Below are 24,549 nucleotides of genomic sequence, written 5' to 3'. Positions count from 1 at the left end.
TGCTCTTCCTGGCCCTGCAGGGTCTGCATGCAGGCTGTGGGCTTTGCCCCCCAGCCCAGCACTGGCCAGACATTCCTCCCAGCTCTCCCACCACTTGCACAGGCACCTCTATACACAAGGGCAAATCTTTATTTACAGAGCAGCAGTACAGGGGCTATAAACATCGCCCCAGAAGGGAGCTTCCCTCCTTCGGGGCATGGCAGCAGTGGGCAAGGCACACCATCCCGGCAAAGGGCACCCCATCCCTCCCGGGGAGGGCCTTGCCCTCCCAGAAGGTCAGCACTATCTCCACTGCCCTGCAGGGTCATGCAGGTGAGGCAATCCTGGTCAGAGCCCCCCAAAATCAGTCTGTGCTTTGCTTTTTGCCCTGCCCCAGCCCAGAGCAGCCAGGTGGGCATCTCAGTGCAAAGACAGGTCTTGGACACTGGAGATATGGCACTGACAAGGGAAGATGGCTTTTGGACCTCCACCTCACCTCAAAGACAAGAACCCAATGGCTGCTGCTAGCAGCGGAGTGTGGAGAGGCCAAGTCCCTGGGAGACCAAGCATGGGGATGAAGCACCTGCTGGGAGCTCTGCTGTGGGGGATTTCAGGAGCTGGGCCTGTCCCAGCCTTGGAGCTCACCTGCTCCCAGCGAACCTCAGAGCTGCTTCCCCAGGCAGGGTGTAGATGTCCCACCCTGAGGTCCTCCACAGACAGGCAAGACCAGGCTCCTGCTACTCAGAAGGCACAGGGAGCACGTTCACAGAGCCCGGGTTGCTTTTAACACTACTTGGCTAAAGACGGACTCCAGAAACTCAGTATTAGCTTTCCACAATTTAAACCCACAGCAGCTCCTCAGCCTTGGTCCAGCCTTACCCTCCTGGGCCATAGCCCCAAGCTTTGCTCCCCTGCTCCCAGCTGGACACAGGAGGCTCAAAAAGCGCAGGTGAACTCACCCCTACCCTCACACAAGCTGCCTGCTCCTGCCAGCCCACCCTTCTTCCCCAGAAGGGGAGGTGGCAGCCAGCATGGTGGGGCCCAGGAGCACTGCATGGCTGTGAGGGACACAGCCTCAGGGCGAGCAGTGGGGGCTGCAGGGCTGGCCAGCCTCCCCAACAGGCCCCTGGCAGTCCCAGCAGGAACAAGGCAGAGGGTGCAGGCTCCTGCCCACTGCCTCACGTGTACTCTGTCTTCCGGATGTAACTGGAGGGCACGTAGCCCTGCTTCCCGTGCGCCTCGGCCAGCCACCACTCCCGATTGCCTGTGATGTCCTCAAACTGCAGGATCCTGAGTCTCTGGTTAGCTGACACGCTCAGCTCATTGGTGTTTCGGCCTTTGAAGGTGTAGAGAGCATAATAGACCTGCCAGACAGAGGGAGAGCGTCAGCTGGATGGTGATGCCACATTGCACAGGATGTGTGGGCTTTTGCTCCTCTCCCCAAACAGTGACAGGCCCAGCTCCATGCTGGGCTCTGCCAGAGCTGTCTCCACCAACTCACACTCGTTTTACAGTCTAGTTCTCTGTCCTAGAGAGAAAAGGTCTCATCCTCTACCTCAGCCCTCTGGGACAAAGTAGCATATGCCTCCCACCTCTCCCTGGCAGTGATCAGGGACAATGATTCAGCCCCAACTCAAGTGAGGGGGTCAGCCCTTGGCATCCCCAGCCCCCCCTGGGAGGCTGAGGACTCACCTGGTTGCCCTCTGACTCGCTGCTCTCCAACCCAGAGTCTCTGTCCTCCACCGAGGGTGTGGGCCTGAGCTGCGCTTTGGCAGGGTGCCCGTTGCGAGAGCTAGGGCTGCACCCCAGCTCGGGGCGGCTGTAGTGGCGCTGAGATGTCACTGTACCAGCCTCCATCGGGGCTGTCCTGTCACCAGAGCCAGGCTGGGGCAGAGAGGGGGAGTCCATCTCCGAGAGGGGCTGCGGGGACTGGTACAGGTCTGCTGGGGAGGCTGAGTCCTGCAGAGGTTTCTGAGTGAAGGTGACGGCCGCCCCACTGGGGCTGAAGGTCAGCGTGGTGTTGCTTTGGGGAGAGGAGCTGCTGTGCTCTGACTCGTTGGAAGAGTGGCTGCCTACAGAGACGTCTGACTGGCTGCGGCGCGGGTTGTAGGGCTTCAGAAAGGAGCTGTACACAAAGCCCTTGGTCACTGCAGAGAGGGAGAGGAAGGGAGCTCAGATTGGGGCACCGGGGGACCAGAGGAGGGCACTCACAGCAGGTGCCAAGGGCAGGGAGCAGCCACCTACCCCCATTGTCTATGAGCCAGCGATTCTGGCTGCCCATGGGGTCCTTCTTCTTGATGACACCCACGATGTCTCCTTCCAGCAGTGAGACATCCAGGTCTTGGGCAGCGTTGAAATTGCGGTCTGCCTGGAAGAGACTGTCTGGGGGATAGCGGGCCAGGAGGGCAGCTCGGATGTCATCCGACTGCAGGAGGTAGCTAGGCTGCAGAGGAATGAGGCAGGCGTGAGTGACTGTCCCGGGCTCTGCAAACCCTGACATGGGGCAAGGGGAACTCACCAAGCCGACAAGGGGCTGCCGCCGGGCAGACTGCCGCTCCACGCTCTTCCTTTCAAAAGGCTTCTTGGGAGGTGCCTGGGACTCTGGGAAGAAGGTGAAGGCCTGGAGCTGCTGGAGGACTCGACTGTGCTCATCCTGGAAGATGGCAATGAGGTTCCCCTCCCTGCCAGACACCTTCAGCAACTGGAACCAGAGCAAAGTTGGGGGTCGTGGTTAGGTGACAGCTGCTGGGAAAAGTGGCCAAGAGACTAGCAGAGACCATGCCAGCTCCCAGGCCAAGCCGGGCTCTGAGCCCTGCCTGTGACTTCCATCAGGCCCAGATTTGCAGTTGTGTCTGGACCCAGCTCTGAGTGGTCCCCACACTCACGAGCTGAGATTCTCCCAGGCAAATGCTCTCCTGCCACTGCTCCAGGAGCAGCCAGAGCCTTCACCATCTCTATGCACAATTGCAATGTGACCCCACAATCCCTGCCCCAACAGCATCCCACAGGAGCCCTCCGCAAGGCACTCCGGGCCTGAAACTGCAGCGGCAGCTTCCCCTGCAGTGGGATGGGTCCCAGAGAGGCTCGGGGACAAGCCTGGTGCAGAGGTTAGCGCTGCACTGAGCCCAGAGCGCTGGCTGTGCTCTGGGAACTCACCGACAACAGGGGTCTCAGCTCCTCCAGGGCCAGGCGCACAAAGTCACAGTGTGCCTCGGCATAGCCCCGCACGCAGCTGGCAAACAGCTCCTTGGCGAAGCGCAGGAACTTGGGCAGCTCGTCCAGCAGCTGGGCATTGAGGGCCTCATAGTTGTTGCGGGCTGACTGCAGCTCCTCCAGTGTTCGCTTGTCCTTCAGCTTCTCCGCTCGCTCCGTGCAGTTGTGGAAGTCGAGGAGCTTGTCGAAGCGTTTCTGCACCAGCTTGTGGGGCCCCGCAAACATGCTCAGCAGCTGGTTCAGGGGTGAGCTCACCAGCCGCTCCGTCCGCTCTTTCTGGTGGGCAGAGATGCAGACAGCAGGTGAGACAAGGTGCTCTCTCCCACTGTGCAGTGAACACCAGCAGCTCACCTTTCCGCACACCACCTCTCTGGGACAGCACAGGGTCCATCTTCTCGATGGCACCCACCAGAGCTCCAGAGGTCCCTTTCAACAGGAATTATTCTATAATCTTACATAAATGTGCCAGTGTGGGCAACACTATGGGAAGTACCTGAACCACTCACATAGAGAGCTGTAACATTTCAGGTAGGGCTGAAGAAGTGACACGCTTGATACACATCACAAACCCACAGGCATCAAAGCTCTCAGGAAGGAAGATCCTAACAGGAATGCTCACACCTCTCCCAGGCTGTGTTACCCTCCCTGCAGTCTCCCAGGGGCTGCCCATCTGCAGCAGGCCCCCAGGGAGAGCCCCAGAGGGGTGCCCCCAGCACGAAAGAGCACAGCCTCACTCACGAAGTTGGAGAAGAGCTGGTCACTGATAAGCCGATTCACTTTCTGGAACTGGTCCAAGTCACCACTGCCCTTCTCCGTGCACAGGTCCCACATGCTCACTGCTGCCAGTGCCTTCATGCAAGCCGACTCCTGCACCAAGGACACACAGTCAGCACAGCCATGCTTGCTGTGGGCAAGGAAAAGAGGCCTCCCAGGGCAGCCCATACCCTCAGAGACTATCCCCCTGGCAGGGCTGAGGACAGAAGCACTGGCCAGAGGCACTGCAGGTGCACACCATGCAGGCAGGAGGGGCAGTGCACGGCGAGCCCCACAGCTTAGGCATCACACCCAGACTGACTCACCCGGACATGCTGCAGGTAGAGAGAAAGGTCCCGGATGAAGGACTTGATCAGCCGCTCCTGCATCCGGAAATTTTTCTCTGTCTCTTCAAATGCTTCATCCTTCAGCTGTGAGAGAAAATGCTTCAAGGGAGGCAATGCAGGACTCCAATGCCTCCCAGAGTGTAAGATGTGGGGCTCCTGCCCACAAGCCAGACAGCAGAGATGGGTGGTTCAGACCCTAAGGTCCCTCTGCCTTGCTGGCCTGGATCAGAGCTACTCATCAGGGAAGGGGTGTGGGGGGACAGCAGATACCACAGACAACAGAAGCACCACAGGGTGTAAGTGCACCTGGCAGCTGATGCACGTTACCTGGGGCGCAAAGCCTGTGAGATGCTTGAGGTGGCTGCTCACACGGTTGGATTTCTTGATGATAGAATGAAAGTTGAGCTTGGAAATCTTCTCCATGAGGCTATCCTCATCTCCTTTACGGTACTTTAGCACTAAAGAGATTGATGGTGAAATCAGAACCCTTGTCAGCACAACACCCATGTCTTACAGTGCCTCATCAACAATCGCCTTGCTGGCTCTCCCCTTCCCTAAGCCTCTGCAGTCCCAAGTACCCCACATATACCATACCACACCATACATCATCTTGAAATCCAGCACTGCGCCACCTGTAATCTCCTATTTGGCTTTCAATATGCCCTACAGTTTGTAGGCCCACCATTCAAACTCTTCCACAGTATTATGCATAGCGTTAGCATAAAATGACATAGGAGATGGTATACAATAATCACTGGACGTACACTGGAACGTATTTATATTGCTTCTTTAGCAAATATGAGCAATCGTTACAGGCAGCCTATGTCATCTCAGCTTCAGTGAGGCTATGTGGAAAGAGTAAAGTGTAAGACTTACATGTGTCAGGGGCTTCCAAGGGAAAACAGGGAGGGTGGCTGGCAGGTCAAAGGGAAGAATTTTTTCCCTCTGTTCAGCCCCGGGGAGGCTGCGCTTGGATACCGTGTCCAGTTTTGGTGCCCCCAGGTCAAGAGAGATGTGGGAGAACCACAGCTCCTGACCCACAGGGAGAGCTCAGGCCCCACGGGGAGAGCTGGGCAGGCTCAGCCTGGCTGGGAGGAGGCCGAGGGGGATCCGCTCACAGCCAGCAGCTACTTGAAGGGCAGCTACAAAGGTGATGGGACCAAACTCCTCAGAGCGGTGCCAGGCTATACAAGGAGGGGCAGCAGCCGCAGATGGCTGCTTGAGAGTTTCAGGGTGTAGCAGGGAGCACAGCTTCACCGTGAAGGTGGTGCAGCCTTGGCACAGGACAGCAGGGAGGCTGTGAAATCTCCACTCTTGGGGATCAGTGAGAATCAGCTGGAGGGAGCAATGGCTGATCGGAGCCAACGATGGGGACAATCCTGCTCCAGGCAGAAGGTTGGCCAGGAGACCTCAGAGGGCCCTTTGCAGCCAGTGCCTCTGTGATTCTGTCCTCTCTACAGACAGAACCTTCAGACTTAGTCTCCAAAACTCAGTAAGACAGAGACTGCCCTCACAAATTAATTCCCTACTTGTGTTGTCTAAAATTGTATTTTTCAACTTTAAATATATATTCTTCTGTCTTATCATTATTTTTGTTTTCATTTAATAGCCATGTGGTCAGCAACTGCATACATTACATAGCTCTGTATCACAAGAAACAGCTAAAGTCAAATGTATACTGTATTACTTTAAGTATTGTACCTCATGCTCAGATTTTTTAAATGCAGCTCTTCTACTGCCCTTCTGTGAGGGCACAGACTTTGGGAGCAGATTCCCTCCACGACTGTGGTTGCCTGCTAAGGCTCAGGAGCTGACAGACAACCTGAACACATCCACTCCTGTTTCTCTCTCCCCAGCACTACCCAGCTACTCACCCAGGTCCTTCCGGCGCTTGTATTCGTTGATGTTGACGTTGATTTCTTTGACTGCGAGGACAGCAGCTGTGAGTGGTGCCTTGTCAGGGTGAGTGTCGGGGGTAGCGCTCAGCAGCTCCATCAGCAGCAGTGGGTACCGCATCACCCTTTGCACTGGCTTGATGAGGAAGGAGCCCAGGTTAATGTAGTTTGTGCAGCCCCTGGGAAGTTGTGACAAAGGAGATGCACCAGGTTTCAGTCCAGCTCTGCCACGCAAATTCTGCCCCTCAAGCCAACCCCAACCAGACCCAGAATACCAGTGCTTCTAAATCCACTGTACTCCCTAAGTCATGCCACCCTTATCTCCAAACTCACTGCACTCCTGAACCCCCACTGATCTCAAAGCAACCCCAGGTTTCCAGACCTCACTCACACCAGGTGACCCTTCCCAGCCAGGGTCCTTTCCATCATGACCCACTGCAAAATCCCACACAGGCACAGCCTCAAACTTTACCAGAGTGCCACTTGCCTCAGACTCTGTCCCACCACCCAACCACCCAGATCTGAGCCCCACTGCGGGACAGACTGACTGTGCTCAGACCACAGACAGCACAGGGCTCTCCTGGCTCCTTGGGGCTGATGGCTCCTAAAACCTGTTTCCTGCCCAAGACCACCCCTCACCTCATCACCTGCCTGTGCAGCCCATCCATTACCTCTGTTGTGATCATACCAGACACCCTGCTCCTCCCAGACGTGCCTCCACAAGGGAGGCACCATTAAGGCCCCACGACATGCACCCAGCTGGGGGCAGGAGGTTAGTTACAAGGGAGCAGCCAGGCAAGGACAGATGGACAAGCGGGGACTAACAGGAAGGATGCACTTACCACTCACTGTACAGGCTCCTGCTGGCCCACAGAGTGCCGAAAAGCAAAGAAAAGCAACGGGTTAATGGGGCGGCAGGTGTGCAATCCCACAGCCAGCGCCTTCGCCCCATCCCACAGTGATGCTGCCAAGGCAGTGGGCAGCCCTGTCCCTCCAGAGCAGCAGCCAGTGCTGCTGGCTCACAGGGCATTAACCTCCACAAGCTGGAGCTCTGGCAGTCGCTGAGCCAGGCAAAGCGGCTGCTTTCCTCACCAGCCATGGCAGGGCAGGGCTTTAGGAATAGGAACTCTCAATCCAGGACATACCACCTTCTCTGTATCTTGGTGGCTTCTCTCAGTTTAAGGGGGGCTACAGGTGTCCCAGCACCTGTGCATTGGGGCAGGGGGCCATCTGAACCCAGAGCCTGGTCAACTGTGCAGTGACAGAGCCAGCCCCTCTCCAGTCACCACCTGAACTGTCCAAGCACTGCTGGCAGAGGGGCAGGGATGTTGGAGACTGACCCCCCCCTACCCCAGCCTTGTGGCCACCAAAGCCAGAGGCTCCAACCTGAGGCTATCCAGCAGGTCCAGGAGTAGTTTCTGCATCTTCTCATCCTTCTCATAGGTTTCCAGCAGTGCAATGGCCTCGTCATGGTTCTGGCAATACACCCTGTAGACACTCTCCAGCTCTGCACGCTGTGCCAGGAACACTGGCCCTGGAGACAGCAGCAAAGCAGGACTTCAGTGTCTCCTCATCCTCAGCTGCCTCCAACAACACTGGCGTGTCTCATGGTGAGACGCCCAGTGTCCCCATTCCACACACACAGCTCAAGAACGCAAGTGTTACTAGAGCTCCCAGGATGCCTCCTCATCACCCACTAGCACAGAGAGCTCAATCAATCCAGGTCTCCCAGGGGTGAAAGCGGGGACACTGGTCACTGGAGCCACACAGAGAGCAAAGGCACAGGCCTGAGCAGCAAAAGCTGGCAGCACAGGAGTAAGGAGTGGGGCTTGCTTCGGGGCAAGGGGCCACGGAGGGCCACAGGCACCGTGTTTCTCAGCACAGCGACCCATGGGGCAACACAGATCTCCTTGGCTTTGTTGCCGGACTGATGAGCGGTGACAGGGATCAGCAGGGAGGAAGCCCAGCCCCAGTGATCCTCTCCCACCATTTAAACTTTTCTGCCCACCACTAACAAAGCCCATCCTAGAGATGAGAAAAGTTAACAGCAAAATTCATACCAATGGCATCTGAAGCCTCCAAGGTGGACAGCAGCTGCTTGGAGAAGCTAATTACTGTGTGGATGTTTCCAAAAAGACCCTCAAAGTCTATATTCTGCATCTGAGGAATGGGAAGACAGATGTCTTGGATGGGGAACATGGCCTAGTCAGATCCAAGAGCCCCCCCACCTTGCTCTCCTGCAACCCACCAGCTCTCAGCTTCACAGCAGCCACCTGGTGTGATCTCCTCCCATCAGAGTGACTTCTGTACTCATTCCTTTGTCCCCCAGTGCACTGAAACTCTCATTCCTTATGTGTCCTACCACAGTGTCCTCTTTCACAGAAATTTCATCCTTGCCTCTGTTCACCTGCTAATTCTCCCTCTCCTCCCACCAACTCTGTCCCTGTGCCAAAACCCCACATTTTCTTTCTCTTGACAATGAATTTAACCTACAAACCAAATGAAGAGAAATCGGTGATACTTGCTGCCAGGTCTTTTGCTCTCAATGGTGAGAGCTCAGCAGGATCCCAAAACAGATGGACTATTGCTATGAGTGCAGGGAGCAGTGAGAACCAGCCTGCTCCCTTCAGCATAGCTGAATTTCCTCTGTGGGTTCCCATGCTGCTACTTGGCTGCCTCCAAGAACAAAGTGAACTCAGTATCCTCACCCCATCCCACCAGTGCTGCACCACAGCTTGCCCCTCTGTGCCTACCTGAGCCTGCTGTAGGGGCAACATGATCCTCTCCACGCACATCTCCAGGTCTCTGATATAGTCCCGCTCTGTCTGGAGCAGTTCCTCAACAACCTTGGACCTCTTCTCCAGCATCCTTTGCTCTGGGCTTTCAGTGGCAGCTGAGGACGTTTCCAGGGATGGTGTCTGGGAGGACAGGAGAGTCATCTCTGCAAGACAGACAAGCAAGATCAGCATCCCACAGCAAGGATCCAAGGATGGGAGACAAGTAGCGCCTGAACTGTGGCACACGCAATCTATGAGACTGCCAAACACGACCGTCAGAGAGCAAGACCGTCCACCAAAGGACCCTTCCAGAGAGGCCATTCCTGGCACCCCCAGGCCCGGGGCAGCAGGGAGCCCCGGTCTGCCCCCACAGCCTGCCCTCACAGCACCAGTAACACCGCAATGCCCCTGGCGCTGGGGCAGCAGGCACCAAGCAGCACAAACCTGCTCCAGACAGTCCCCCTTGGTGCTGGCCTGGTCCAGACCCCTCTCCTACCCCCGCTCTCCAACTCTGCCGTTCCAGGAGACTCCGCGGGGCTGAGCAGACACGGAGAGGCGCCCCCCTCCCCTCCTCACTCTCTTCCCAGCCGGGCAATGGCGGCTGCCCCCTCCCCTCAGGCTGGAAACAGGGTCTCCATTCTCCAGCCCCGGGGCATTTCCATCTGAATGGCCGAAAAAAGCCTCGGGCACCCACAACGCGGCTGCCGGCGGCAAAGCCCGGAGCTGGACCGCGCCGAGCCGCGCAGGGCGGGGAAGGCCGGGGCGGCGGCGGCCTTCGCCGGGAGGCCGGGCTGGGCACTCAGAGGCCCGGCAAGGCGGAGGCCTGGGGTGGCCAGAGGCACCGCCATGGGCGGCCACGCTGCCACGGCGGGCAGCCCCGGGACGGGGAGACCCCCAAGCCACCAGCACAGCCCAGGGACCTGCTGTGTGTCCGGGCTACCGTCACCCCCCGGCAGTCCCCTGGCCCTACCCTGGCAGGGTGCCGGGGGCACAGCACCGGCAGCACGGTAGCCCTGCCTGCAGGGCCTGGGGGCTCGCAGGCAGCTGGCCACCCTCCTCTTCCCTGTCCTGGGCCCCCGGCAGCCGGTTTTCCTCCTGGTTTTCTGTCCCACCTGCGGCTCCCAGGCCGGCCCAGCCCCCTCTAGTTTTCATTGAGACATTTTATCCCCCAGCAGATTCCTGGGCCCTAGCCACTTTCTACCCCACCCGCCTGCTTTTAAAAGCATGTGCCCTCTGGCCAGAAACACAGCAACAGCCACACACACCCTCCACCCCCACCTTCTCCAAGTTCAGAAAAGCTCCTCTCCAGCACCTCCCTGTGACACCCCTCTGAGGTAGGGTCTGGCCCAGAAACACTCAGGTCTCGCCCATTTTATGGCTGCTTTGCAAAGCTGAATCCCACAGTACCCCCGATGCCCTTGCAGCACCCCAGTCTGCCTCAGGTACCTGATTTAAGGCCAACTGCTGATTTGACAAATGCCCATCCACTCCAGCCATCTCCCACAGGTCCCCAGCTGCTCTCAATGGGATTTTATTAGTTGTGGACATGCCTCAGCTCAGACATTTGTGAAAATATTTTTGCAGGACAGGCACTTCTACCTCCCTGACCTCTCCAGTTACAGCTATAGGCAACAGCAGCTGAGCCTGGGGGAGACAACCTTGCCACTGGCTTCAGCTCTAAGAGCAGGCTCAGCTGGACTCTGCAGGACACCCAGCAGGGCTTGGGACTTACCCTGGTACCGCAGCACCCACCGTGCACAGCCCCAGGAGACCCCCATGCTCCCAGCTGCTTCTGCCCAGGTGCTGAGAATGCCCTGCCTGCCTGCCCACAGGTCCCAGCCTTGCCCTGCTGGGTGATGGCAGTAATGAGTGGCAGTATGAAATGTGGGATGGAAAGTTGCTGCCTCAGCCTAAGCATCCTGCCTGCTGCTCTGCCAGGCTCCGGTATTTGCACTGAAACATCCCAGGAAAGAGAAAAAACCACCAACTTGGCCCGTAACTAGCTAAACTGTGCCACTCTCCAGCCTTTCCCATTGCAGAGCAGCAGTAACAAATGGAAAACAGCAGCATCTGCATCAAACAGCAACTTCCCGCAGCTACCTAGGCTGAAGCACTGGTGTGCCTCTTGCACACACTTCCAAATCAGCTGAAACCCCACTCAGAAGATGCTCTCAACAAGGGAGGGAAGATACTGGTCTCTAAGCAGGCATCTCCTCTGCCCTCCTTCGAAATCGAGCCTGGAGAAAGCCAAAAGGGCCAGCTCTGCAGATGAGAATTTAGTGGCACAATCAGCACTATATTTAGTGTGCAATTATGGCGTATTGGGAAGAGCAGATTCACTGATTCCTACTGGCAAACATCCTTAAAAGTACCTCACCAGAGCCACCCTGCATAAGGGAAAAGGCTGGCTTTGGCTAAGTCAATGGCTGTCTTGGCTCCCCACCAGAGAAGTCCCCAGTGATGAACTTTATCAACTCAAATGCAGCAGGAGTCCCCAAGGAGGGCCTGGGAGCAGCTGCTGGGTTTAACATTTGCTCTTTGCATTTCCACAGCATCTGCAAAGCCTCAGTAGCAGACCAGGCCCTGTCGTGCAAGGTCCTTTACAAACACTCAACAGGGATACCCTGCCCGAGACACAGCACTTGGAACCTGAACAGGACATAAGACAGAAAAATGCACCGAAGGGACAAAGAAACACCAAGATAATACAGCCAGCAGGTCTCCATAGCTCAAAGAGTTAAGAAAGTAACAACAAATGAGTTATTTTAAAGAAGGATTTTTTTTTAAGGAATGGCATTTGTTTTGCAGGGGAGCAAGCTCAAGTGGGAGGGCAACATGGAAAAAGCAGGAAGGTGTTAATCTGAAATGCAAACAGGTGTGTGAAACCCAGGTGCGGTGGGCGAGTGAGCTGATACTGCAGCATGGGGTGGCCTGGGAAGAATCCTGAAAATGAAAACCAGCCAGAACAGACAGAAATGACCCATGCAGCAGCATTTCGGAAGACAAATGGAAAAGATTACATTTGCTTTGGTCAAAGAATAGGATTTTGCATTTATCCCCAGGCAAAATGCCACCAGATGAAGCTTTATACAGGACATCTTGGGAGTTTACTGTACCACCAAACAACCCTGTTGTGCTCCCAGCTTTAGCCATGGCTAAATTGCAGCCACGTGATGTGCCTGCCTCCAGCTCACTGAAACAGAGCTGGGGATGCCCAGCATTGCTGGCAAACACAGCAACTCCCCACGCTCCACGAAGCAAACCCCAGGCAAGTAAATCTAGGTCAAGCCCTTTCAGAGAGTACCCTGCGGCGAGGCTTCGACTGACACTCGTGAGACTGCCAGCTCCACTGCACCCTTCCTCTGTGAATCTCAAATCCCCGCCTGGGGAAGGGAAATGAAAACCTTTCCTGCACAGGTTTTAAGCTCATAGTAGTTATCAGCTCAGTTCGCTTGGCCCGGCATGATGCTGACCACCAGTTCTACCCACTTATACTGGATCAGTGTTTGCACTATTTTGAAAACTTATACAGATTAATTCTCTTCTGGCTTTCTTGCTCTTTTGGAATATTTCAAGATTTGTTTAAAAATAAGGCTATGCTGCAGCCAAGTCTCTTGGGACTCTTGCTGTTTATCACTAGTCCAGCATCCTCCTTCAGCAATTAACTCAAAAGTCATCCTGCCTCTTTCCAAACACTCGCAGTTCAAAAAATTCAAATACAGAATTTGTTTTTAATATTTGGCTCTTCTACCTGACCCAATATGTATGATACTTAGGGTTTGTTTCTGACGCATCTAAAAACTCTCACTTTTTGTATTTCATACCATGTTGATTTCCATCAATTTCTTTTTTCCTGTTTGTCACACATTCTTGTATGTGTAATAGCAGCTTTCCCTAAATAAGGCTTATTAAGCATTTAACTAAACCCACCCATTTCATAGCCGTGGGTTTTGGTCATCTAGTAAATGCTTTTTAAACAGATCTCCATTTTACTTCACAGATTTTCTATTTAAATGTTACCTTTCAATCTGAGTCATCATGCCCATCAACTTTGGAGGCACTAAGACTTACACCACAGCTGGAAGGGGCTCCATTAGCCTGCAGGAATGCAGCTGGTATTTCTAATGAAGCCACTAGATTCCAATCTGGTGACAAATTCGTGTTTACCCATGACACAGATGCCATTCAGAAATGCATTTCCAAAACCAATGCTCTCAATCACAATTTTTAGAGACTCAAATTTTGTTCTCTCATAGGTTGCATGAGCTCTGCAATCTGCCTCTCTAAATTAAAACCTCTAACAACATTGTTTTCTCTATCCCCCTCAGCAGATTTGTGACAAGTCCTTGGCTCTCTGGATTGGTTTGACGGTCTGCAACAGCCTGCCAGGAGCGCCTGCTTTTGAGCTTTGCTAGTTTGCCTGCTGATGCATGGGAGATTCAACACTGACTTGTAACCGAGCCCCTGGCAGCAAAGTGTCAAGATGGAGCACACTCCCACCTCTACCCTTCCCTTGGAGGCCAAGATTTCATATTGCAATCACACGGCTCATCCTGCTCGTCCCAGAAACACCACTTTCACTGACTTTCTTCCAACTAATGAAAACTTGTAATTCTTATTACCCAACCTCCTAGCAGTAGCATGCATGCAATTAGAGGTTTTCTCCCTGCTCTACTCTGGAAGCAGAGTTGACCCATGAAGACCAGATCCAATGGGATACGTGCCCATCATGCATGGGCTGGTGGGCTCACCCAAAGGGCTGCATTGCCCCCCAACTCCTCCTCATCAGGGCTCACCTGCCAGCATCCCCCGTGGCACAGCGCAGCCTCGCAGGGCGCCCAGGCTGCTAACGCAATCTGAAGAGGAACATGCTGCCCATCAGTGCTGAGGACAACCTCTTGCACCAGCATGAATCTCCGACAGCTGCACCCACCTGCAAGGCAAGCCCAGCCCCAGGCTCACAGCTCATCAGAGTCAAGCAGTGACTCAGGACAAAACAAACCAGCTGCAAATATTTGAAGTATGTGAACGCCAAGAGGGGAGGAGCCACTGCCTACCATGAGAAGAGAGGGGATGAAACTAGGGCAGGGAATAATTAATCTGAGCGAAAGGCTAAACTCGCTGCCAGCAGCAGGATCTGGCTGGGGTGAAAACTCTCACTCTGGACATTAGTAACAAGCCTGTAACAGAATATACCCACTGCTCCAAAAGCAACAGAGTAGATATATTCAGTGTCTCATTGCTCCATGGGAGAAAGCGGGGGGTGCAGCAGAGAGGTGCCATAGCAAACGAAGACTTCAGCCCACAGAAGCAGATTCAGCCACCGGCCTTGGCAGAGTCCCGAGACTGAGGAGCAGGAGATAAATCTAGATATATGACAAAAATGAACTGAACAGGAACAGACTGGGGCCACTTCTCCAGGGCCACAGGAATGGCTTGACATCTCAAAGATGTCTCATGCAAAGCCTGCTTGGTGGAGATATCTCTGTGTCAGGTAGGATGACAACCACTGTCCCAGCAGAGCCCCGCTGCATTCAGTGTGAACAGCAGATGGTCCCAACCTGTGATGCAGAAAGAAGTGAAGTAATATGATGGTCTCCAAAGAGCTAACCTTCCAAAGCTGAGGCAGAACATCAACAAAAATGACTGTAAGCAAAAACACTGATGGAAAAAACAATGAAAGCTGGAAGTTCTAGAAGAGAATCTTAAAAATAGGTAATCCAGAAAACATGGTTATGCAATCAAGAAAGAGAACAACATAGATAAAAATCTGGTTTGGGTCTCTCCTTCAATAAAGGCAGCAAATATAAATAAATAAATGAATGAATACAGAAAACCAGATAATAGACAACAGACACACCAGAAATTTTGAAGTACAGAAAAATGAGAAAAGATAGATACCAAGAAAAATCCATGGATGGCAAAACTGAGAGTCCATTTTTTATTTTTTAAATGCGGAAATAAAATGCTACTTTATAACAGAATTTTATTTCCACCCAGGACAAAGAAACCCTTTCAATGATGCAATCCCACAAGTAAGCAGAGATAGTAAAATTCTTGATAAATCTGGCAAAAAGGCAGAATTATACAATAAATATTCTGTTTCTTTCCATCTAAAAAGCAGAAATAAGACCTTGCTAACTGGCACCTCAAAAACCCGTTGCCAGTGGAGAATATTCAGAAAAGAGGACATTCCTAATCAGATTCTGCAGGGACTGTATTTTGAGTCGATCCGATATAATACTTTTAAAGTAAATGGAAAATCACTGCTGTCATGTAGAAAACTGAACACCGATTCAACAGGATCACAAATAAAGATGAGGCATATGAGTCAGAGTGACCCAAGGTATTCTGAATGAGATGGAATTATTCAAACCAAGCAGGTTTAATGCAGATGAATGCACTACTGTATTAATGGGGACAAGAAATGCAGCCACACGCAGGGCTGTATTCTGAGATGTAACGCTTGGTCCAAAACTCAGCAGGAGCTCCCCGAGTGCTGCAGGCAGATTGGGGTCCTCAGACAAGGGTACAGGAATGCAGCAAGGTATACCTCTGTGCAAGCAAGTGCTGACACCTACCCAGAACGCCTCATGCAGCTCTGAATCCACTATTTTAAGAGCCTGAACTGAAAAATGAGTGAGGACAGGAAAAACAAACACTGAAAGGTCTTCCTATGAGTCTTTGCTAGGAGTATTTTAAGACTCTATTCACTACAGAGAACCGAAGACTGAAAGATTACTTACAGTACCTGCCTGAGAAGAAAATACCAACTAAAAAGCTCTAATCTAGTAGAAAAATGTTGGGGTTCAGAGCTGAATTGCAACGAATTAGCATGCAAAATAAACAATAGTGATGGCGACTAAACAGCAAAGCTATGACAGGCTGGTTCTCCTTCTGTTGATGTAGCAGGCAGACACATCTGAGTCTCATCCCAGAAAAGATGCTCTAACCAAGTAGTTGTCACTGGGCTGTACTGCAGAGAAATCTGTAAGAATTGTAATAACCCTGCTTCTGGAAAAGATCAGGCCATGTCATCTCTACTGGGGCTTTCAAGTCCTAAATTCTGTTACTCTGTGGACAGGAGGAGGAACCTGTGAGAGAAGCAGACGGCATTAGAAAAGGTGCCTGTAGCACACACAGAGGGAAAACCAGAGATGACTTTTTCCTACCAGCTGGGCAGGAGGGTGTCTGCTGCCAAGTGCAATGGGGGGCTTTTGGGGAGGCTCCCAGATGCTGGTGAGGTCTTACACTGAGGCGGCAAAGAGGTGCTGCTGCCAGCGAGGCAAATGTAGCTAAGCGTATTTGCCAACGAAGGCTGTTGAAGCACTGTGCCCCAGCAGGGCAAGAGGAGTAACGTAACAGGGAACTGCAGCCAGAGATGGGCCATGGGACGGACAGTTTTACAAAACACCTGAAGCCTTCCTCCTCCCCTCCCTGCTGTGACACACCTCCCACCCCTGAGCCTGCCACAGTGGGAAAAAAAATCCCAACAACCCCTCCCAGTGCAAGTGTGGGTGTACGCAGAGTCATATTTAACATCAGAGGAGCAAAGGCTCTCGCCCAGCATTGCAGTCTGTCCCCCCAACTCTTGTAAAAGCTGGCCAGGCCAGCATTGCTCCAGCCTCCTAAGGCTTTTTGGGCTGTTTCCCTCCTTGCTCTGCTTGTGGCTCCTCCTAGCTTCCCCTCCTAGCTTCCCCGCTGCCCTTTGGACATCCCGGCACTGCAAAGCCTCTCCCTTCCCTCGCCCCGGGGACACAGCTGAACAAAGTCCCACCCTACCAGGGAGGCCCAAGAGTGCAGAAGTGCAGCCAGCAAAGCCTGCTTAATCAAATACCTCCAGAGGACAGATTTCATGCTGTTTAAGCTGACAGGCAGCCACAGCCTCCAGCTCTGTCACCTTCACACAGTTCCCACATAGGTGCCCAACATAGATGCTGGCAGAAAAGGTGCAGGAGCAAACAGGTTTTCAGACACACGGCTGCCCAACAGGGAAGCCAGTCCACCAAGAAGGGCTCCTTCAGTCCCTCTGCCCAGACCCTAGCACCTTGCTGCCCCTTCCCCAACACACACTAATTCTTGTAACAACGAGCCAAGTGCCACAAAGCTGTCTGCAGCCAACTCTGTCCCAGCCACAGCATCAATGGGACTATTCTGCCCATGCCAAGACAGCCTGAGTCCTCCAGCTTTGGTATCTCTCCAGCTCCAGGGTGCTGGTTGATGGAACTGGAGACCCAGGGACACCTCGGGGACCCAGGGCACACAACTGCTATAGCACAGGCAAGGGACCACTGTGGTACCGAGGGGCTGGCGATGCAGGAGGTACCATTCCCATCTGTGACACCCCCTGATGCACACCCTGGGTGCCCCACTATCCTGCCCATGTGTTATCACGCAGCTCCAAGTACTTGCCCTCTGCACATGTCTGAGTGCTACAACAACTTCTCCTATTTCCTGCTTCGTGCTGTCTGTGAACAGCTGCCATACTTGCCTTCCACAGGGTCAGGATTTGGTTCCTGCACACAGAATCTGTTCACGATGGGTTATGAAAGTAAAAAGGCAGTGGGAATAACCCCAACACCTCACCCTTATCCTATAAGAAACTTCTTTGGGGCCCGGAGAGAGCACACAAATCAGGGCCACAGGTTTGGGCATGTACACAAAACACTCCAGCCACAGATGGAGGAGCAATCAGTGAGCTGTGGGTCTGTGCTGCCTGAGCTTCCCTCCCACCTGGACCTCAGCAAAATGGGGGCAAGAGCCCTTGCAGAACACGTAGGTGACTGTACAGAAGAGTAATGATGATGATGCCCCTTTCAGCAAGCCCCAGGGTTTCCCATGAGAACCTGCCTGTGCCAGAGTCCTGGTACTGCCCTGGTGCCAGAGCAGGGCAAAGGCACACCCAAGGCAACTGCCTAGCATTTCCCCACGTACCTCGCTTCTCCTTTCTGGTCTGCACGAACTCCGAGTGCCGCAGGGCACTGGGAGCCGTCCGTCTGTAGAAGCTGTTTCGCTGCAGCACAGAGCCCACACTGTTTGCTTTCTCGGCCTCCTCCTGCCAGACTTGGCTCCAGTCTGGCCGGCCCGTGCGTACCCTTGAGCGTTCTGCTCTGCCATTGTTCCTGGCTGGCATCCTGGGCCCTGGGGCTGCTTCTTCCAGCTCCCCACGGCCATCGTAGTCCATGTCCTGCATCTTGGACTGTGTGTAGAAGGTGCCTGACCCCAGGCTCACTCTACCATCTCCTGAGGACCAGACTGCAAATGCAGGAGCTTCACAATCTCCGTCCAGACTGCTGCAGTCCATGGCATGGTCTTTGGGCTGCCTGTGCCGCTCAAAGTCTTCTTGGTCCCTGACACCTATATACCACCTTTCCTGCTCTCTATATGCCCCAGAGCCTCCATCCTCTCTATACCACTTTTCCCTTTCCTTATATACTTGATTGCCTCCATCCTCTCTATACTGCCTTCTCTCCTCCCTACACTCCCCAGAGTCCCTCTCCTGCCTATACCACCTTTCCTTTTCCCCATAATGTCGTTCATCCTCACTGTAGTCCCTAGGATTTCTGTCCTCCTGAGACCACCTTCCCCCTTCCTGATAGTCTCCAGGGCCTCTACCCTTTCCATACTGCCTTCCCCTCTCCCTATACTGCCCAGGTACTCTGTCCTCTCTGTACCGCCCTTCTCTTATCTCAGACCCACAGTCTTTGTATTGAACACCCTCCCTCTCATACACCCTAGAGTTTCTACCCTCTGTATCTTGGCTTTTTCCTTCCCAAGCACCGTGTGCTCTCCTGCAGTCCGCATACTGGATACCTCCCTTCCAAAAACCTCCACAGTCTCCATTCATGCTCTGTCGGTCCACGGAGATGCCCTCCCCTCTCCTGTAACTGTCCCAGCCACTGTCTGCTCCCCGGCAGCCCGGGTGCTGCCTCCTCGCCCTGGGTCTGTCACTGCCGTGAGTCTCACCACGCAGCGCAGCCACCCCAGCCACGTCCTCTCTCCGCACGGCACAACAGTCCTCATATTCCCAGCTGAGGAGCCGCGGCTCCTGCCTTGGATCTTCCACACCATGTTTCGTCCCGGGATAAGTGCACATAGTCCTGCTGGCATGCAGTGCAGGTGCTGACTCCCTTTGCTACCTGCTCCCCAAGCCCAAGCTCGGGCTGACGCCGTTTTTCCGCTCTGCTCCAGTGCTCCTGTCCCAAGTGAAACGCAGGTGTCGCTTCCTGAAACCAGTCAGCAAGAGTAGGAAGAGCCACAGGCCCAATCACTGCCAGCCCTGGCCTCCTCCACCTGCTGCCCAAAGTAATCAGTAACCAGCCCTGAGGAGGGAGACTGGGGCTGGGCAGGCTCTCACCGCCCAAACCGGCTCCACTGCTTTGCCAAAGCCTCTCCACAGGCAGCTCAGAGGCAGGGAAAAGGAGGGCACTGGAGCATGCAGAGGCCCTGCCCCAAGATCGACGTCCTCAGGGAAGGAAAACAGACTGTGTGTGAGACTGCGGGAAGCCACAGACCAGAGATGGGATACCAGATCTCCTTCCCCTGCCTTAACGCTCCTGCCAGAATAGAGGCTAAATGATGCCGTCTAGCAGAGGCTGGGCTCTGCTCCACACTTCACAGCGGAAAACCAAGGCCTTCATGCTGCCCCTGGCTCAAATCTGATGCTGAGCCCATCCTTTTCCCAGCCATCACCACAGAGCTGCTCATCTCTGGGAAGAGCCAGAGATGAGCAGCTCCCTGCGAGACAGAGCATTCCCAAGTGGTGCCTGCACAGTGCCATGCAGCCACAGCTGCCTGGTTCCCTGCTCCAGGGTGAACGGCTGGTCCCCCCACTGTTATGAACAGCCCTGAAGGACTATCTGGGTTACTGAGTCCAGTGCCAACACACAATATAAGTTTCCAGGAGGCGAGAGCAACACGCGCTCCAGTAACTCCTCTTGCTGCAGGGCGCAACATATTCCTAGTTTTCCATGCCAAATGCAGGAGCTCCTGTGAGAAACCAAGAGGTGACCACAACACGCCATAGAAAGAAACCAGGAAAGTCAGTGGATGTCATCCACATCTCAGGTTATTGCAACATTCGTTAGGTATGCACAGCCAATGCTACTAGCTGTTAGAAGACAAAAATAAAATTGATGGATCCTCCTACTCCAACTGCAGGAGGGCAAACACTAATCCTGCCCAAACCTGGTGATCAGTGAACCCCCCAGTGTGCACCCAAGACATGCTCAAGAAGCAACCTGCAGATTTTAAACATGTATTTTAGAAAACCACATACTTTCTGCTCTTCCTTTGGCTCCCCAAAGGACACACCAAAGGGCTCTGTTCCCCCAAGACTATGCTAGCCCAAATTTGTTTGCTGGTCAGTGCTTAGGGTAAGCTTTCCTCCCTCCAGCACACCTCCATGAGCCCCTAATGGCGGCAAGGCAGAGGCCACGCCTGAGGCATGCTGCAAACATGTTTTGCTGAGCTGATGCAGCACCGCATTACTGATCTGGCCCACTGCACTAAAGCTGGGCTACCAAGCCTGAGACATGCTCTCTGGCCACACTCAGATGCGTCAGGAGGGATGCCACAGAGCTTGGGTAAGGCACATTTTTATCACAGGATCAGACAGGCTACTTATAAATCCTCAGGTCTCTTGAAGTGGTGAAAAATCCCCTAGACTATCAAGGTGATAACTTGATGGGTATGATGTCTCAGGATAGTGCTTTAGTTCCTGCCTAAAACTTCCAGTTGCAGTAACCAACAGGGCACAGGTTCTGCAGGATCTGTCGTCCTCTCTCAGAAAGCACCAGGACAGTCAGAGACGTTTCTCAGCAAGATCCATCCCATCAGAAAATTTCCCTTGAGATCCAGGCTAGATTTTCCTCTTCCTACCTTCAAGTTAATTTATCTAGCCTCAAATCCTCTAAACCTTCTTCCAAGCATCCCTCTCGCATGCCACTGATGTGAAGGCTGTTTGTCACCCTGTTTCCCTGGTGCACCCATGCCTTCATTCCCATGCGCTCTGCATCAGACACAATCCTGCAGCAAAGCGCCTGGGCTCCCCAGCGCTGATTAAGCAGTGGGAGGATGGAGGCAATGAAGTCAGAGTGAGTAATCCCCAGGCAGGAGCTGGCATTTCACTCCACCTCCCGCGTGCAGTGCCCACATTTCCTGCACATCGTGGGTTTCAGTAGCAGAACTGCAGTGTCAGAGCTCCTGGAAGAAGCTGGGGAAGGGACTGTGGGAGATGTATGTGGTTCTGTCTTTTCACTTTGTCTACTGTAATATCAAATATAACGTAATTAACAGTACTGATCTTTATATGGCATCTTTGGGTTTCGGAGCCCAAATGTGCTGATATAAACAGGGCAAATTTCTCCTTCCTGAGTAATTTTTCTGGGCTGCAAGGACAAAAGTAATCTTTTTGGCTACAGATATGCTGCAGTCTAAAGCTCTTTGTTGCTGTTACCGACAGTGCAGTGTCATTTTCCTGTCCTGAAATTCTGGACTCCACGGACAGCAGGAGCACAGGGACAGGCTTTATTTTTTGCCCACTAACCCTCCCCACTCCCAGGCCATGTTCAGCACCCTTCTGTGCATCCCCGCTGATTTAAGTGACAAGTCTCCAAAGGTCTGTATCACCACCAGAGCAGAAACCACAGGAAACCCAGCGCCCTGACTGGCTGAGGGCAGTTGCACCACAGACATCAACTCAAATCTCAACTGCAGAACCACCAGCAAAGCCACTCTGAAGGTGCTGCTCACTTCCCTACAGCTAAGAGGGGATGCGGCAGGGATGTTGAACCTGCAGCAGCTGTGTTTTTGCTTGAGAGCAAGGACACACTGGGAATGGATGAGATGAGGGCTCTGGATGTAGGGTGGGGCTGGAAGAAGAGATGGGAGAGTTGGAAGGAAAAGGGGGTGGGGAAGGCCAGGGCTGAGGGATGTCCAGAGAATGACACTGTGGTTCTCCGAGGCAAAATTGTGATGATTTGTACTGCAGCAACACTTACAAAATGACCAAAATCAGGAATTAAAGAAGGAAATAAAAGACTGGCTCTAACAGTGCCTGTACGCAGCAGGGGCCAGCTGTCCCCCTGAAGCACTCCCATCCCATGCTGCTGCAGACTCACCTCTCAGCTCCTGCAGCTCCACACTGAGGCTCTCGATGTTGGAGTCACAGAAATCAAGGTTCTCCAGGGTCTCTGCTCTCACCAGCTCATCCTGCTGCTCCTCCAGCATCAGGCTCAGCTCAGCGCGGGTCTTGCCGTAAGCCTCCAGGTCTCGCTCCACCTCTCCAATTCTCATCATCAGAATGGAGTGGGGGGAAGCTGATCCTGCCCGTGTCAAGTCCTCACGTCCCTCCTCCACCCGCTGCTCCTGGGTGCTGGGCTGAAGCTGTGCAGGGGCCATGTTTTTCCGCTGGGTGCTTGATGGAGGCCGGGGCGCAGGCCGGGAAGGCTTGACCGAGAAGGACAGAGACCTGCCTTTGGACACCTGGCCACCCAGTGTGTGCACAGGGGTTGTTGCAAGGCTGCTGGGCCGAGGAGGGGGTGGCCTCAGGGCCTTCCTCCTCTCTGGCTGCCTGGCATGGGGGGCACACTCAGGAGACCCACGGACAATGTCCTTCTCAGAGCTGTAGTCCAAGATGGAGAAGTGGCGGGACACTTTGTCCTGCTCAGCGCCAGTACTTGACAGACTCTTCTCAAACTGCGCCAGCTGCTCTGTCAGTTTGGAGTCGAGGTCCGTGCAGCCATCGCCCTGTGCGGCAAGCGGGAAGCATTCCCCCCAGTTCCCAGCCCATGTATCCAGGCCCACCTGGGTACCTCCCAGGCTGTAGGAACAAGGTTTGGACTTCTCCTGTTGACTGTCCACCCAACCATCCAGGTCCTGGGCGCTGCTCTGGCTCTCCTGGGGCTCGGATGCTGCCCAGATGTTAGAAGAAGAAATTGCCTGGCTCCTGCAAGGATCTGGGGGGCAACAGGGAGCCTGCGGGGGCACAGTGGGACTGTCTCCATCATGCTCAGACAGGGCTTGAGTTTCTGAGTTTCCTGAGGAGGCTGAAACAGTTCCCCCAGGCTCCAACTCACCTACCTGGCCAGGCCTGTTGCCCCGTGGGGGAGGCAGCTGAGCAGAGGGGAGAAGGCCATTGACTGTCTTTGTGTGGTCAAAGGGGAGGGAGTCTGCTGTGCTTTTGGGACATGGCCCTTGGTGTCCTGTGGCAGAAACCTGATGCTGTTTCAAATCTGTGCCAAGATGACCTTCTGTTCTCCCGACTGCGTGAGACAAAATGGTGTCATGCTCAGGCTGTGCTGCCGAGTCATCTTCCTTTTCCCTGCCATCTTTCCCTGGCAAAGGAAGAGCTTCAGAGCAGGTGGTTTCTGTGTCTTGATTAATGGTGACTCCACAGCTGCCTCCACCTTGGGGATCCCCAGCACCCACCTTTTCCCTGCAAGCCTCAGAGGCTTCCAGCCTCACAAATCTGTGTGGGAAGATGCCGCGTTTCCCCCTCAGCTCCCCCTCCAGCCAGCCATCCTCCAGAATGCCTATGATCCGAATCCTGTCACCCACATCAAAATCCAGTTCCTTGGACTCCAGGGCTTGGAACTGATAGAGGGCAACACCATAAGTGCTCCCTGGCTCCTCCTCCTCCTTGGGGGGCATCTCCACTGTCCCATTGGTGTCACAAGTCCCTGTGGGCTCTGGATCCACTGAAGTTCCTGATGCTCGCAGAGGAGTAAGCAGTTCCACAAAACCCTCTGGGAAGATGCCCCTGCGGCCTCTGAGTTCGCCTTCGAACCAGCCAGGCTCTGGGACACCAACAATGTTGATCACATCCCCTTCCCTGAAGTCCAGTTCCTCCTCCAGCTGAGCAGATAGGTCCATCAGGGCCCGGGCTTGGCCCAGTGAGTAGGCGGGCACCTCCAGGAGAACACTCTGGGACAGCTGACGGCTCCGAACTGAAAGGCACAGCTCCCGCACACATGATGAGGGGAAAAAGCCCTTGGAACCCCAGCTGCTTCGGCCCTGGAGCCAGCTGGAGGCCAGGGACCCCCCCAGGATCACCAGGTCTCCTGCAGGGAATGAGACACAGCAGTTCAAAACTGATCTCATGATTGCTTCCCACCTCTTATTCCTGCCTCCCCGTGTCCTTCCTGGCTGTGGGTAAGGTCTGGTACTGTGCGCAGAGCGCAGTGCGTGCTGGGGATGCACAAGAGCACAGAATGGAGGTAAAGCATGAAGCACACACATATCTAAGGTACACAGTTTTGACTGCTAAGCCATGAAGGTGCACAAAAGCTTTGATTTCTCCCCCAAATGCAAGTCTAAGATTTGGGGACTGGAGGGCAGTTAAAAGGCAGCTGTAAGTTTACTATGATCACATGACTCCAATATTTGGAGTTTCAAGAGTAATAATAGATCATAAGAAACCAGTATCAGAGTGGCAGAAGCCCAAAGATCCATGGTGGATTTGACATGACCCATATCATGAGGTATTAGGAAATTCCGAGTCTCTCCTGCCACTCTAGGCAGGATGCTGTGACTAGGTTCATGCTCCTGGTGAGGGCTATGAAATGCAAAGCAAAGGAAGGCAAT

The 24,549-nt window shown here is 53.8% G+C and overlaps 1 protein-coding gene across 6 annotated transcripts in view; it reads right to left on the bottom strand.

The window, feature by feature from the left end:
* Positions 1-111: 111 nt before the first annotated feature.
* The window catches only part of DNMBP (dynamin binding protein), a 29,348-nt gene continuing 4,910 nt past the window's right edge, over positions 112-24,549 (bottom strand). For 2 of the 6 annotated variants that reach the window (XM_074875030.1, XM_074875033.1), the window contains 14 exons: positions 22,086-24,026; positions 8,941-9,128; positions 8,248-8,347; positions 7,574-7,721; positions 7,030-7,050; positions 6,167-6,366; positions 4,620-4,750; positions 4,272-4,376; positions 3,931-4,059; positions 3,136-3,468; positions 2,498-2,680; positions 2,224-2,422; positions 1,672-2,126; positions 112-1,343 (listed from right to left, as the gene is read on the bottom strand). In XM_074875030.1, coding sequence (XP_074731131.1) covers positions 1,158-1,343; positions 1,672-2,126; positions 2,224-2,422; positions 2,498-2,680; positions 3,136-3,468; positions 3,931-4,059; positions 4,272-4,376; positions 4,620-4,750; positions 6,167-6,366; positions 7,030-7,050; positions 7,574-7,721; positions 8,248-8,347; positions 8,941-9,128; positions 22,086-24,026 — 4,319 coding nt within the window. In that variant the 3' untranslated portion in view covers positions 112-1,157. Of the gene's footprint in view, positions 1,344-1,671; positions 2,127-2,223; positions 2,423-2,497; positions 2,681-3,135; positions 3,469-3,930; positions 4,060-4,271; positions 4,377-4,619; positions 4,751-6,166; positions 6,367-7,029; positions 7,051-7,573; positions 7,722-8,247; positions 8,348-8,940; positions 9,129-17,898; positions 19,137-22,085; positions 24,027-24,549 lie in introns of those variants that run through there. The other 4 variants (XM_074875031.1, XM_074875034.1, XM_074875035.1 and 1 more) reach the window with 4 other exon arrangements.

Source organism: Strix uralensis, chromosome 7 (genome assembly GCF_047716275.1).
Source record: "Strix uralensis isolate ZFMK-TIS-50842 chromosome 7, bStrUra1, whole genome shotgun sequence".
In the NCBI taxonomy this organism is placed as follows: Eukaryota; Metazoa; Chordata; class Aves; order Strigiformes; family Strigidae; genus Strix; species Strix uralensis.
Note: the sequence above shows the minus strand (reverse complement) of the source record. Positions and strands in the feature narration are given on the sequence as shown.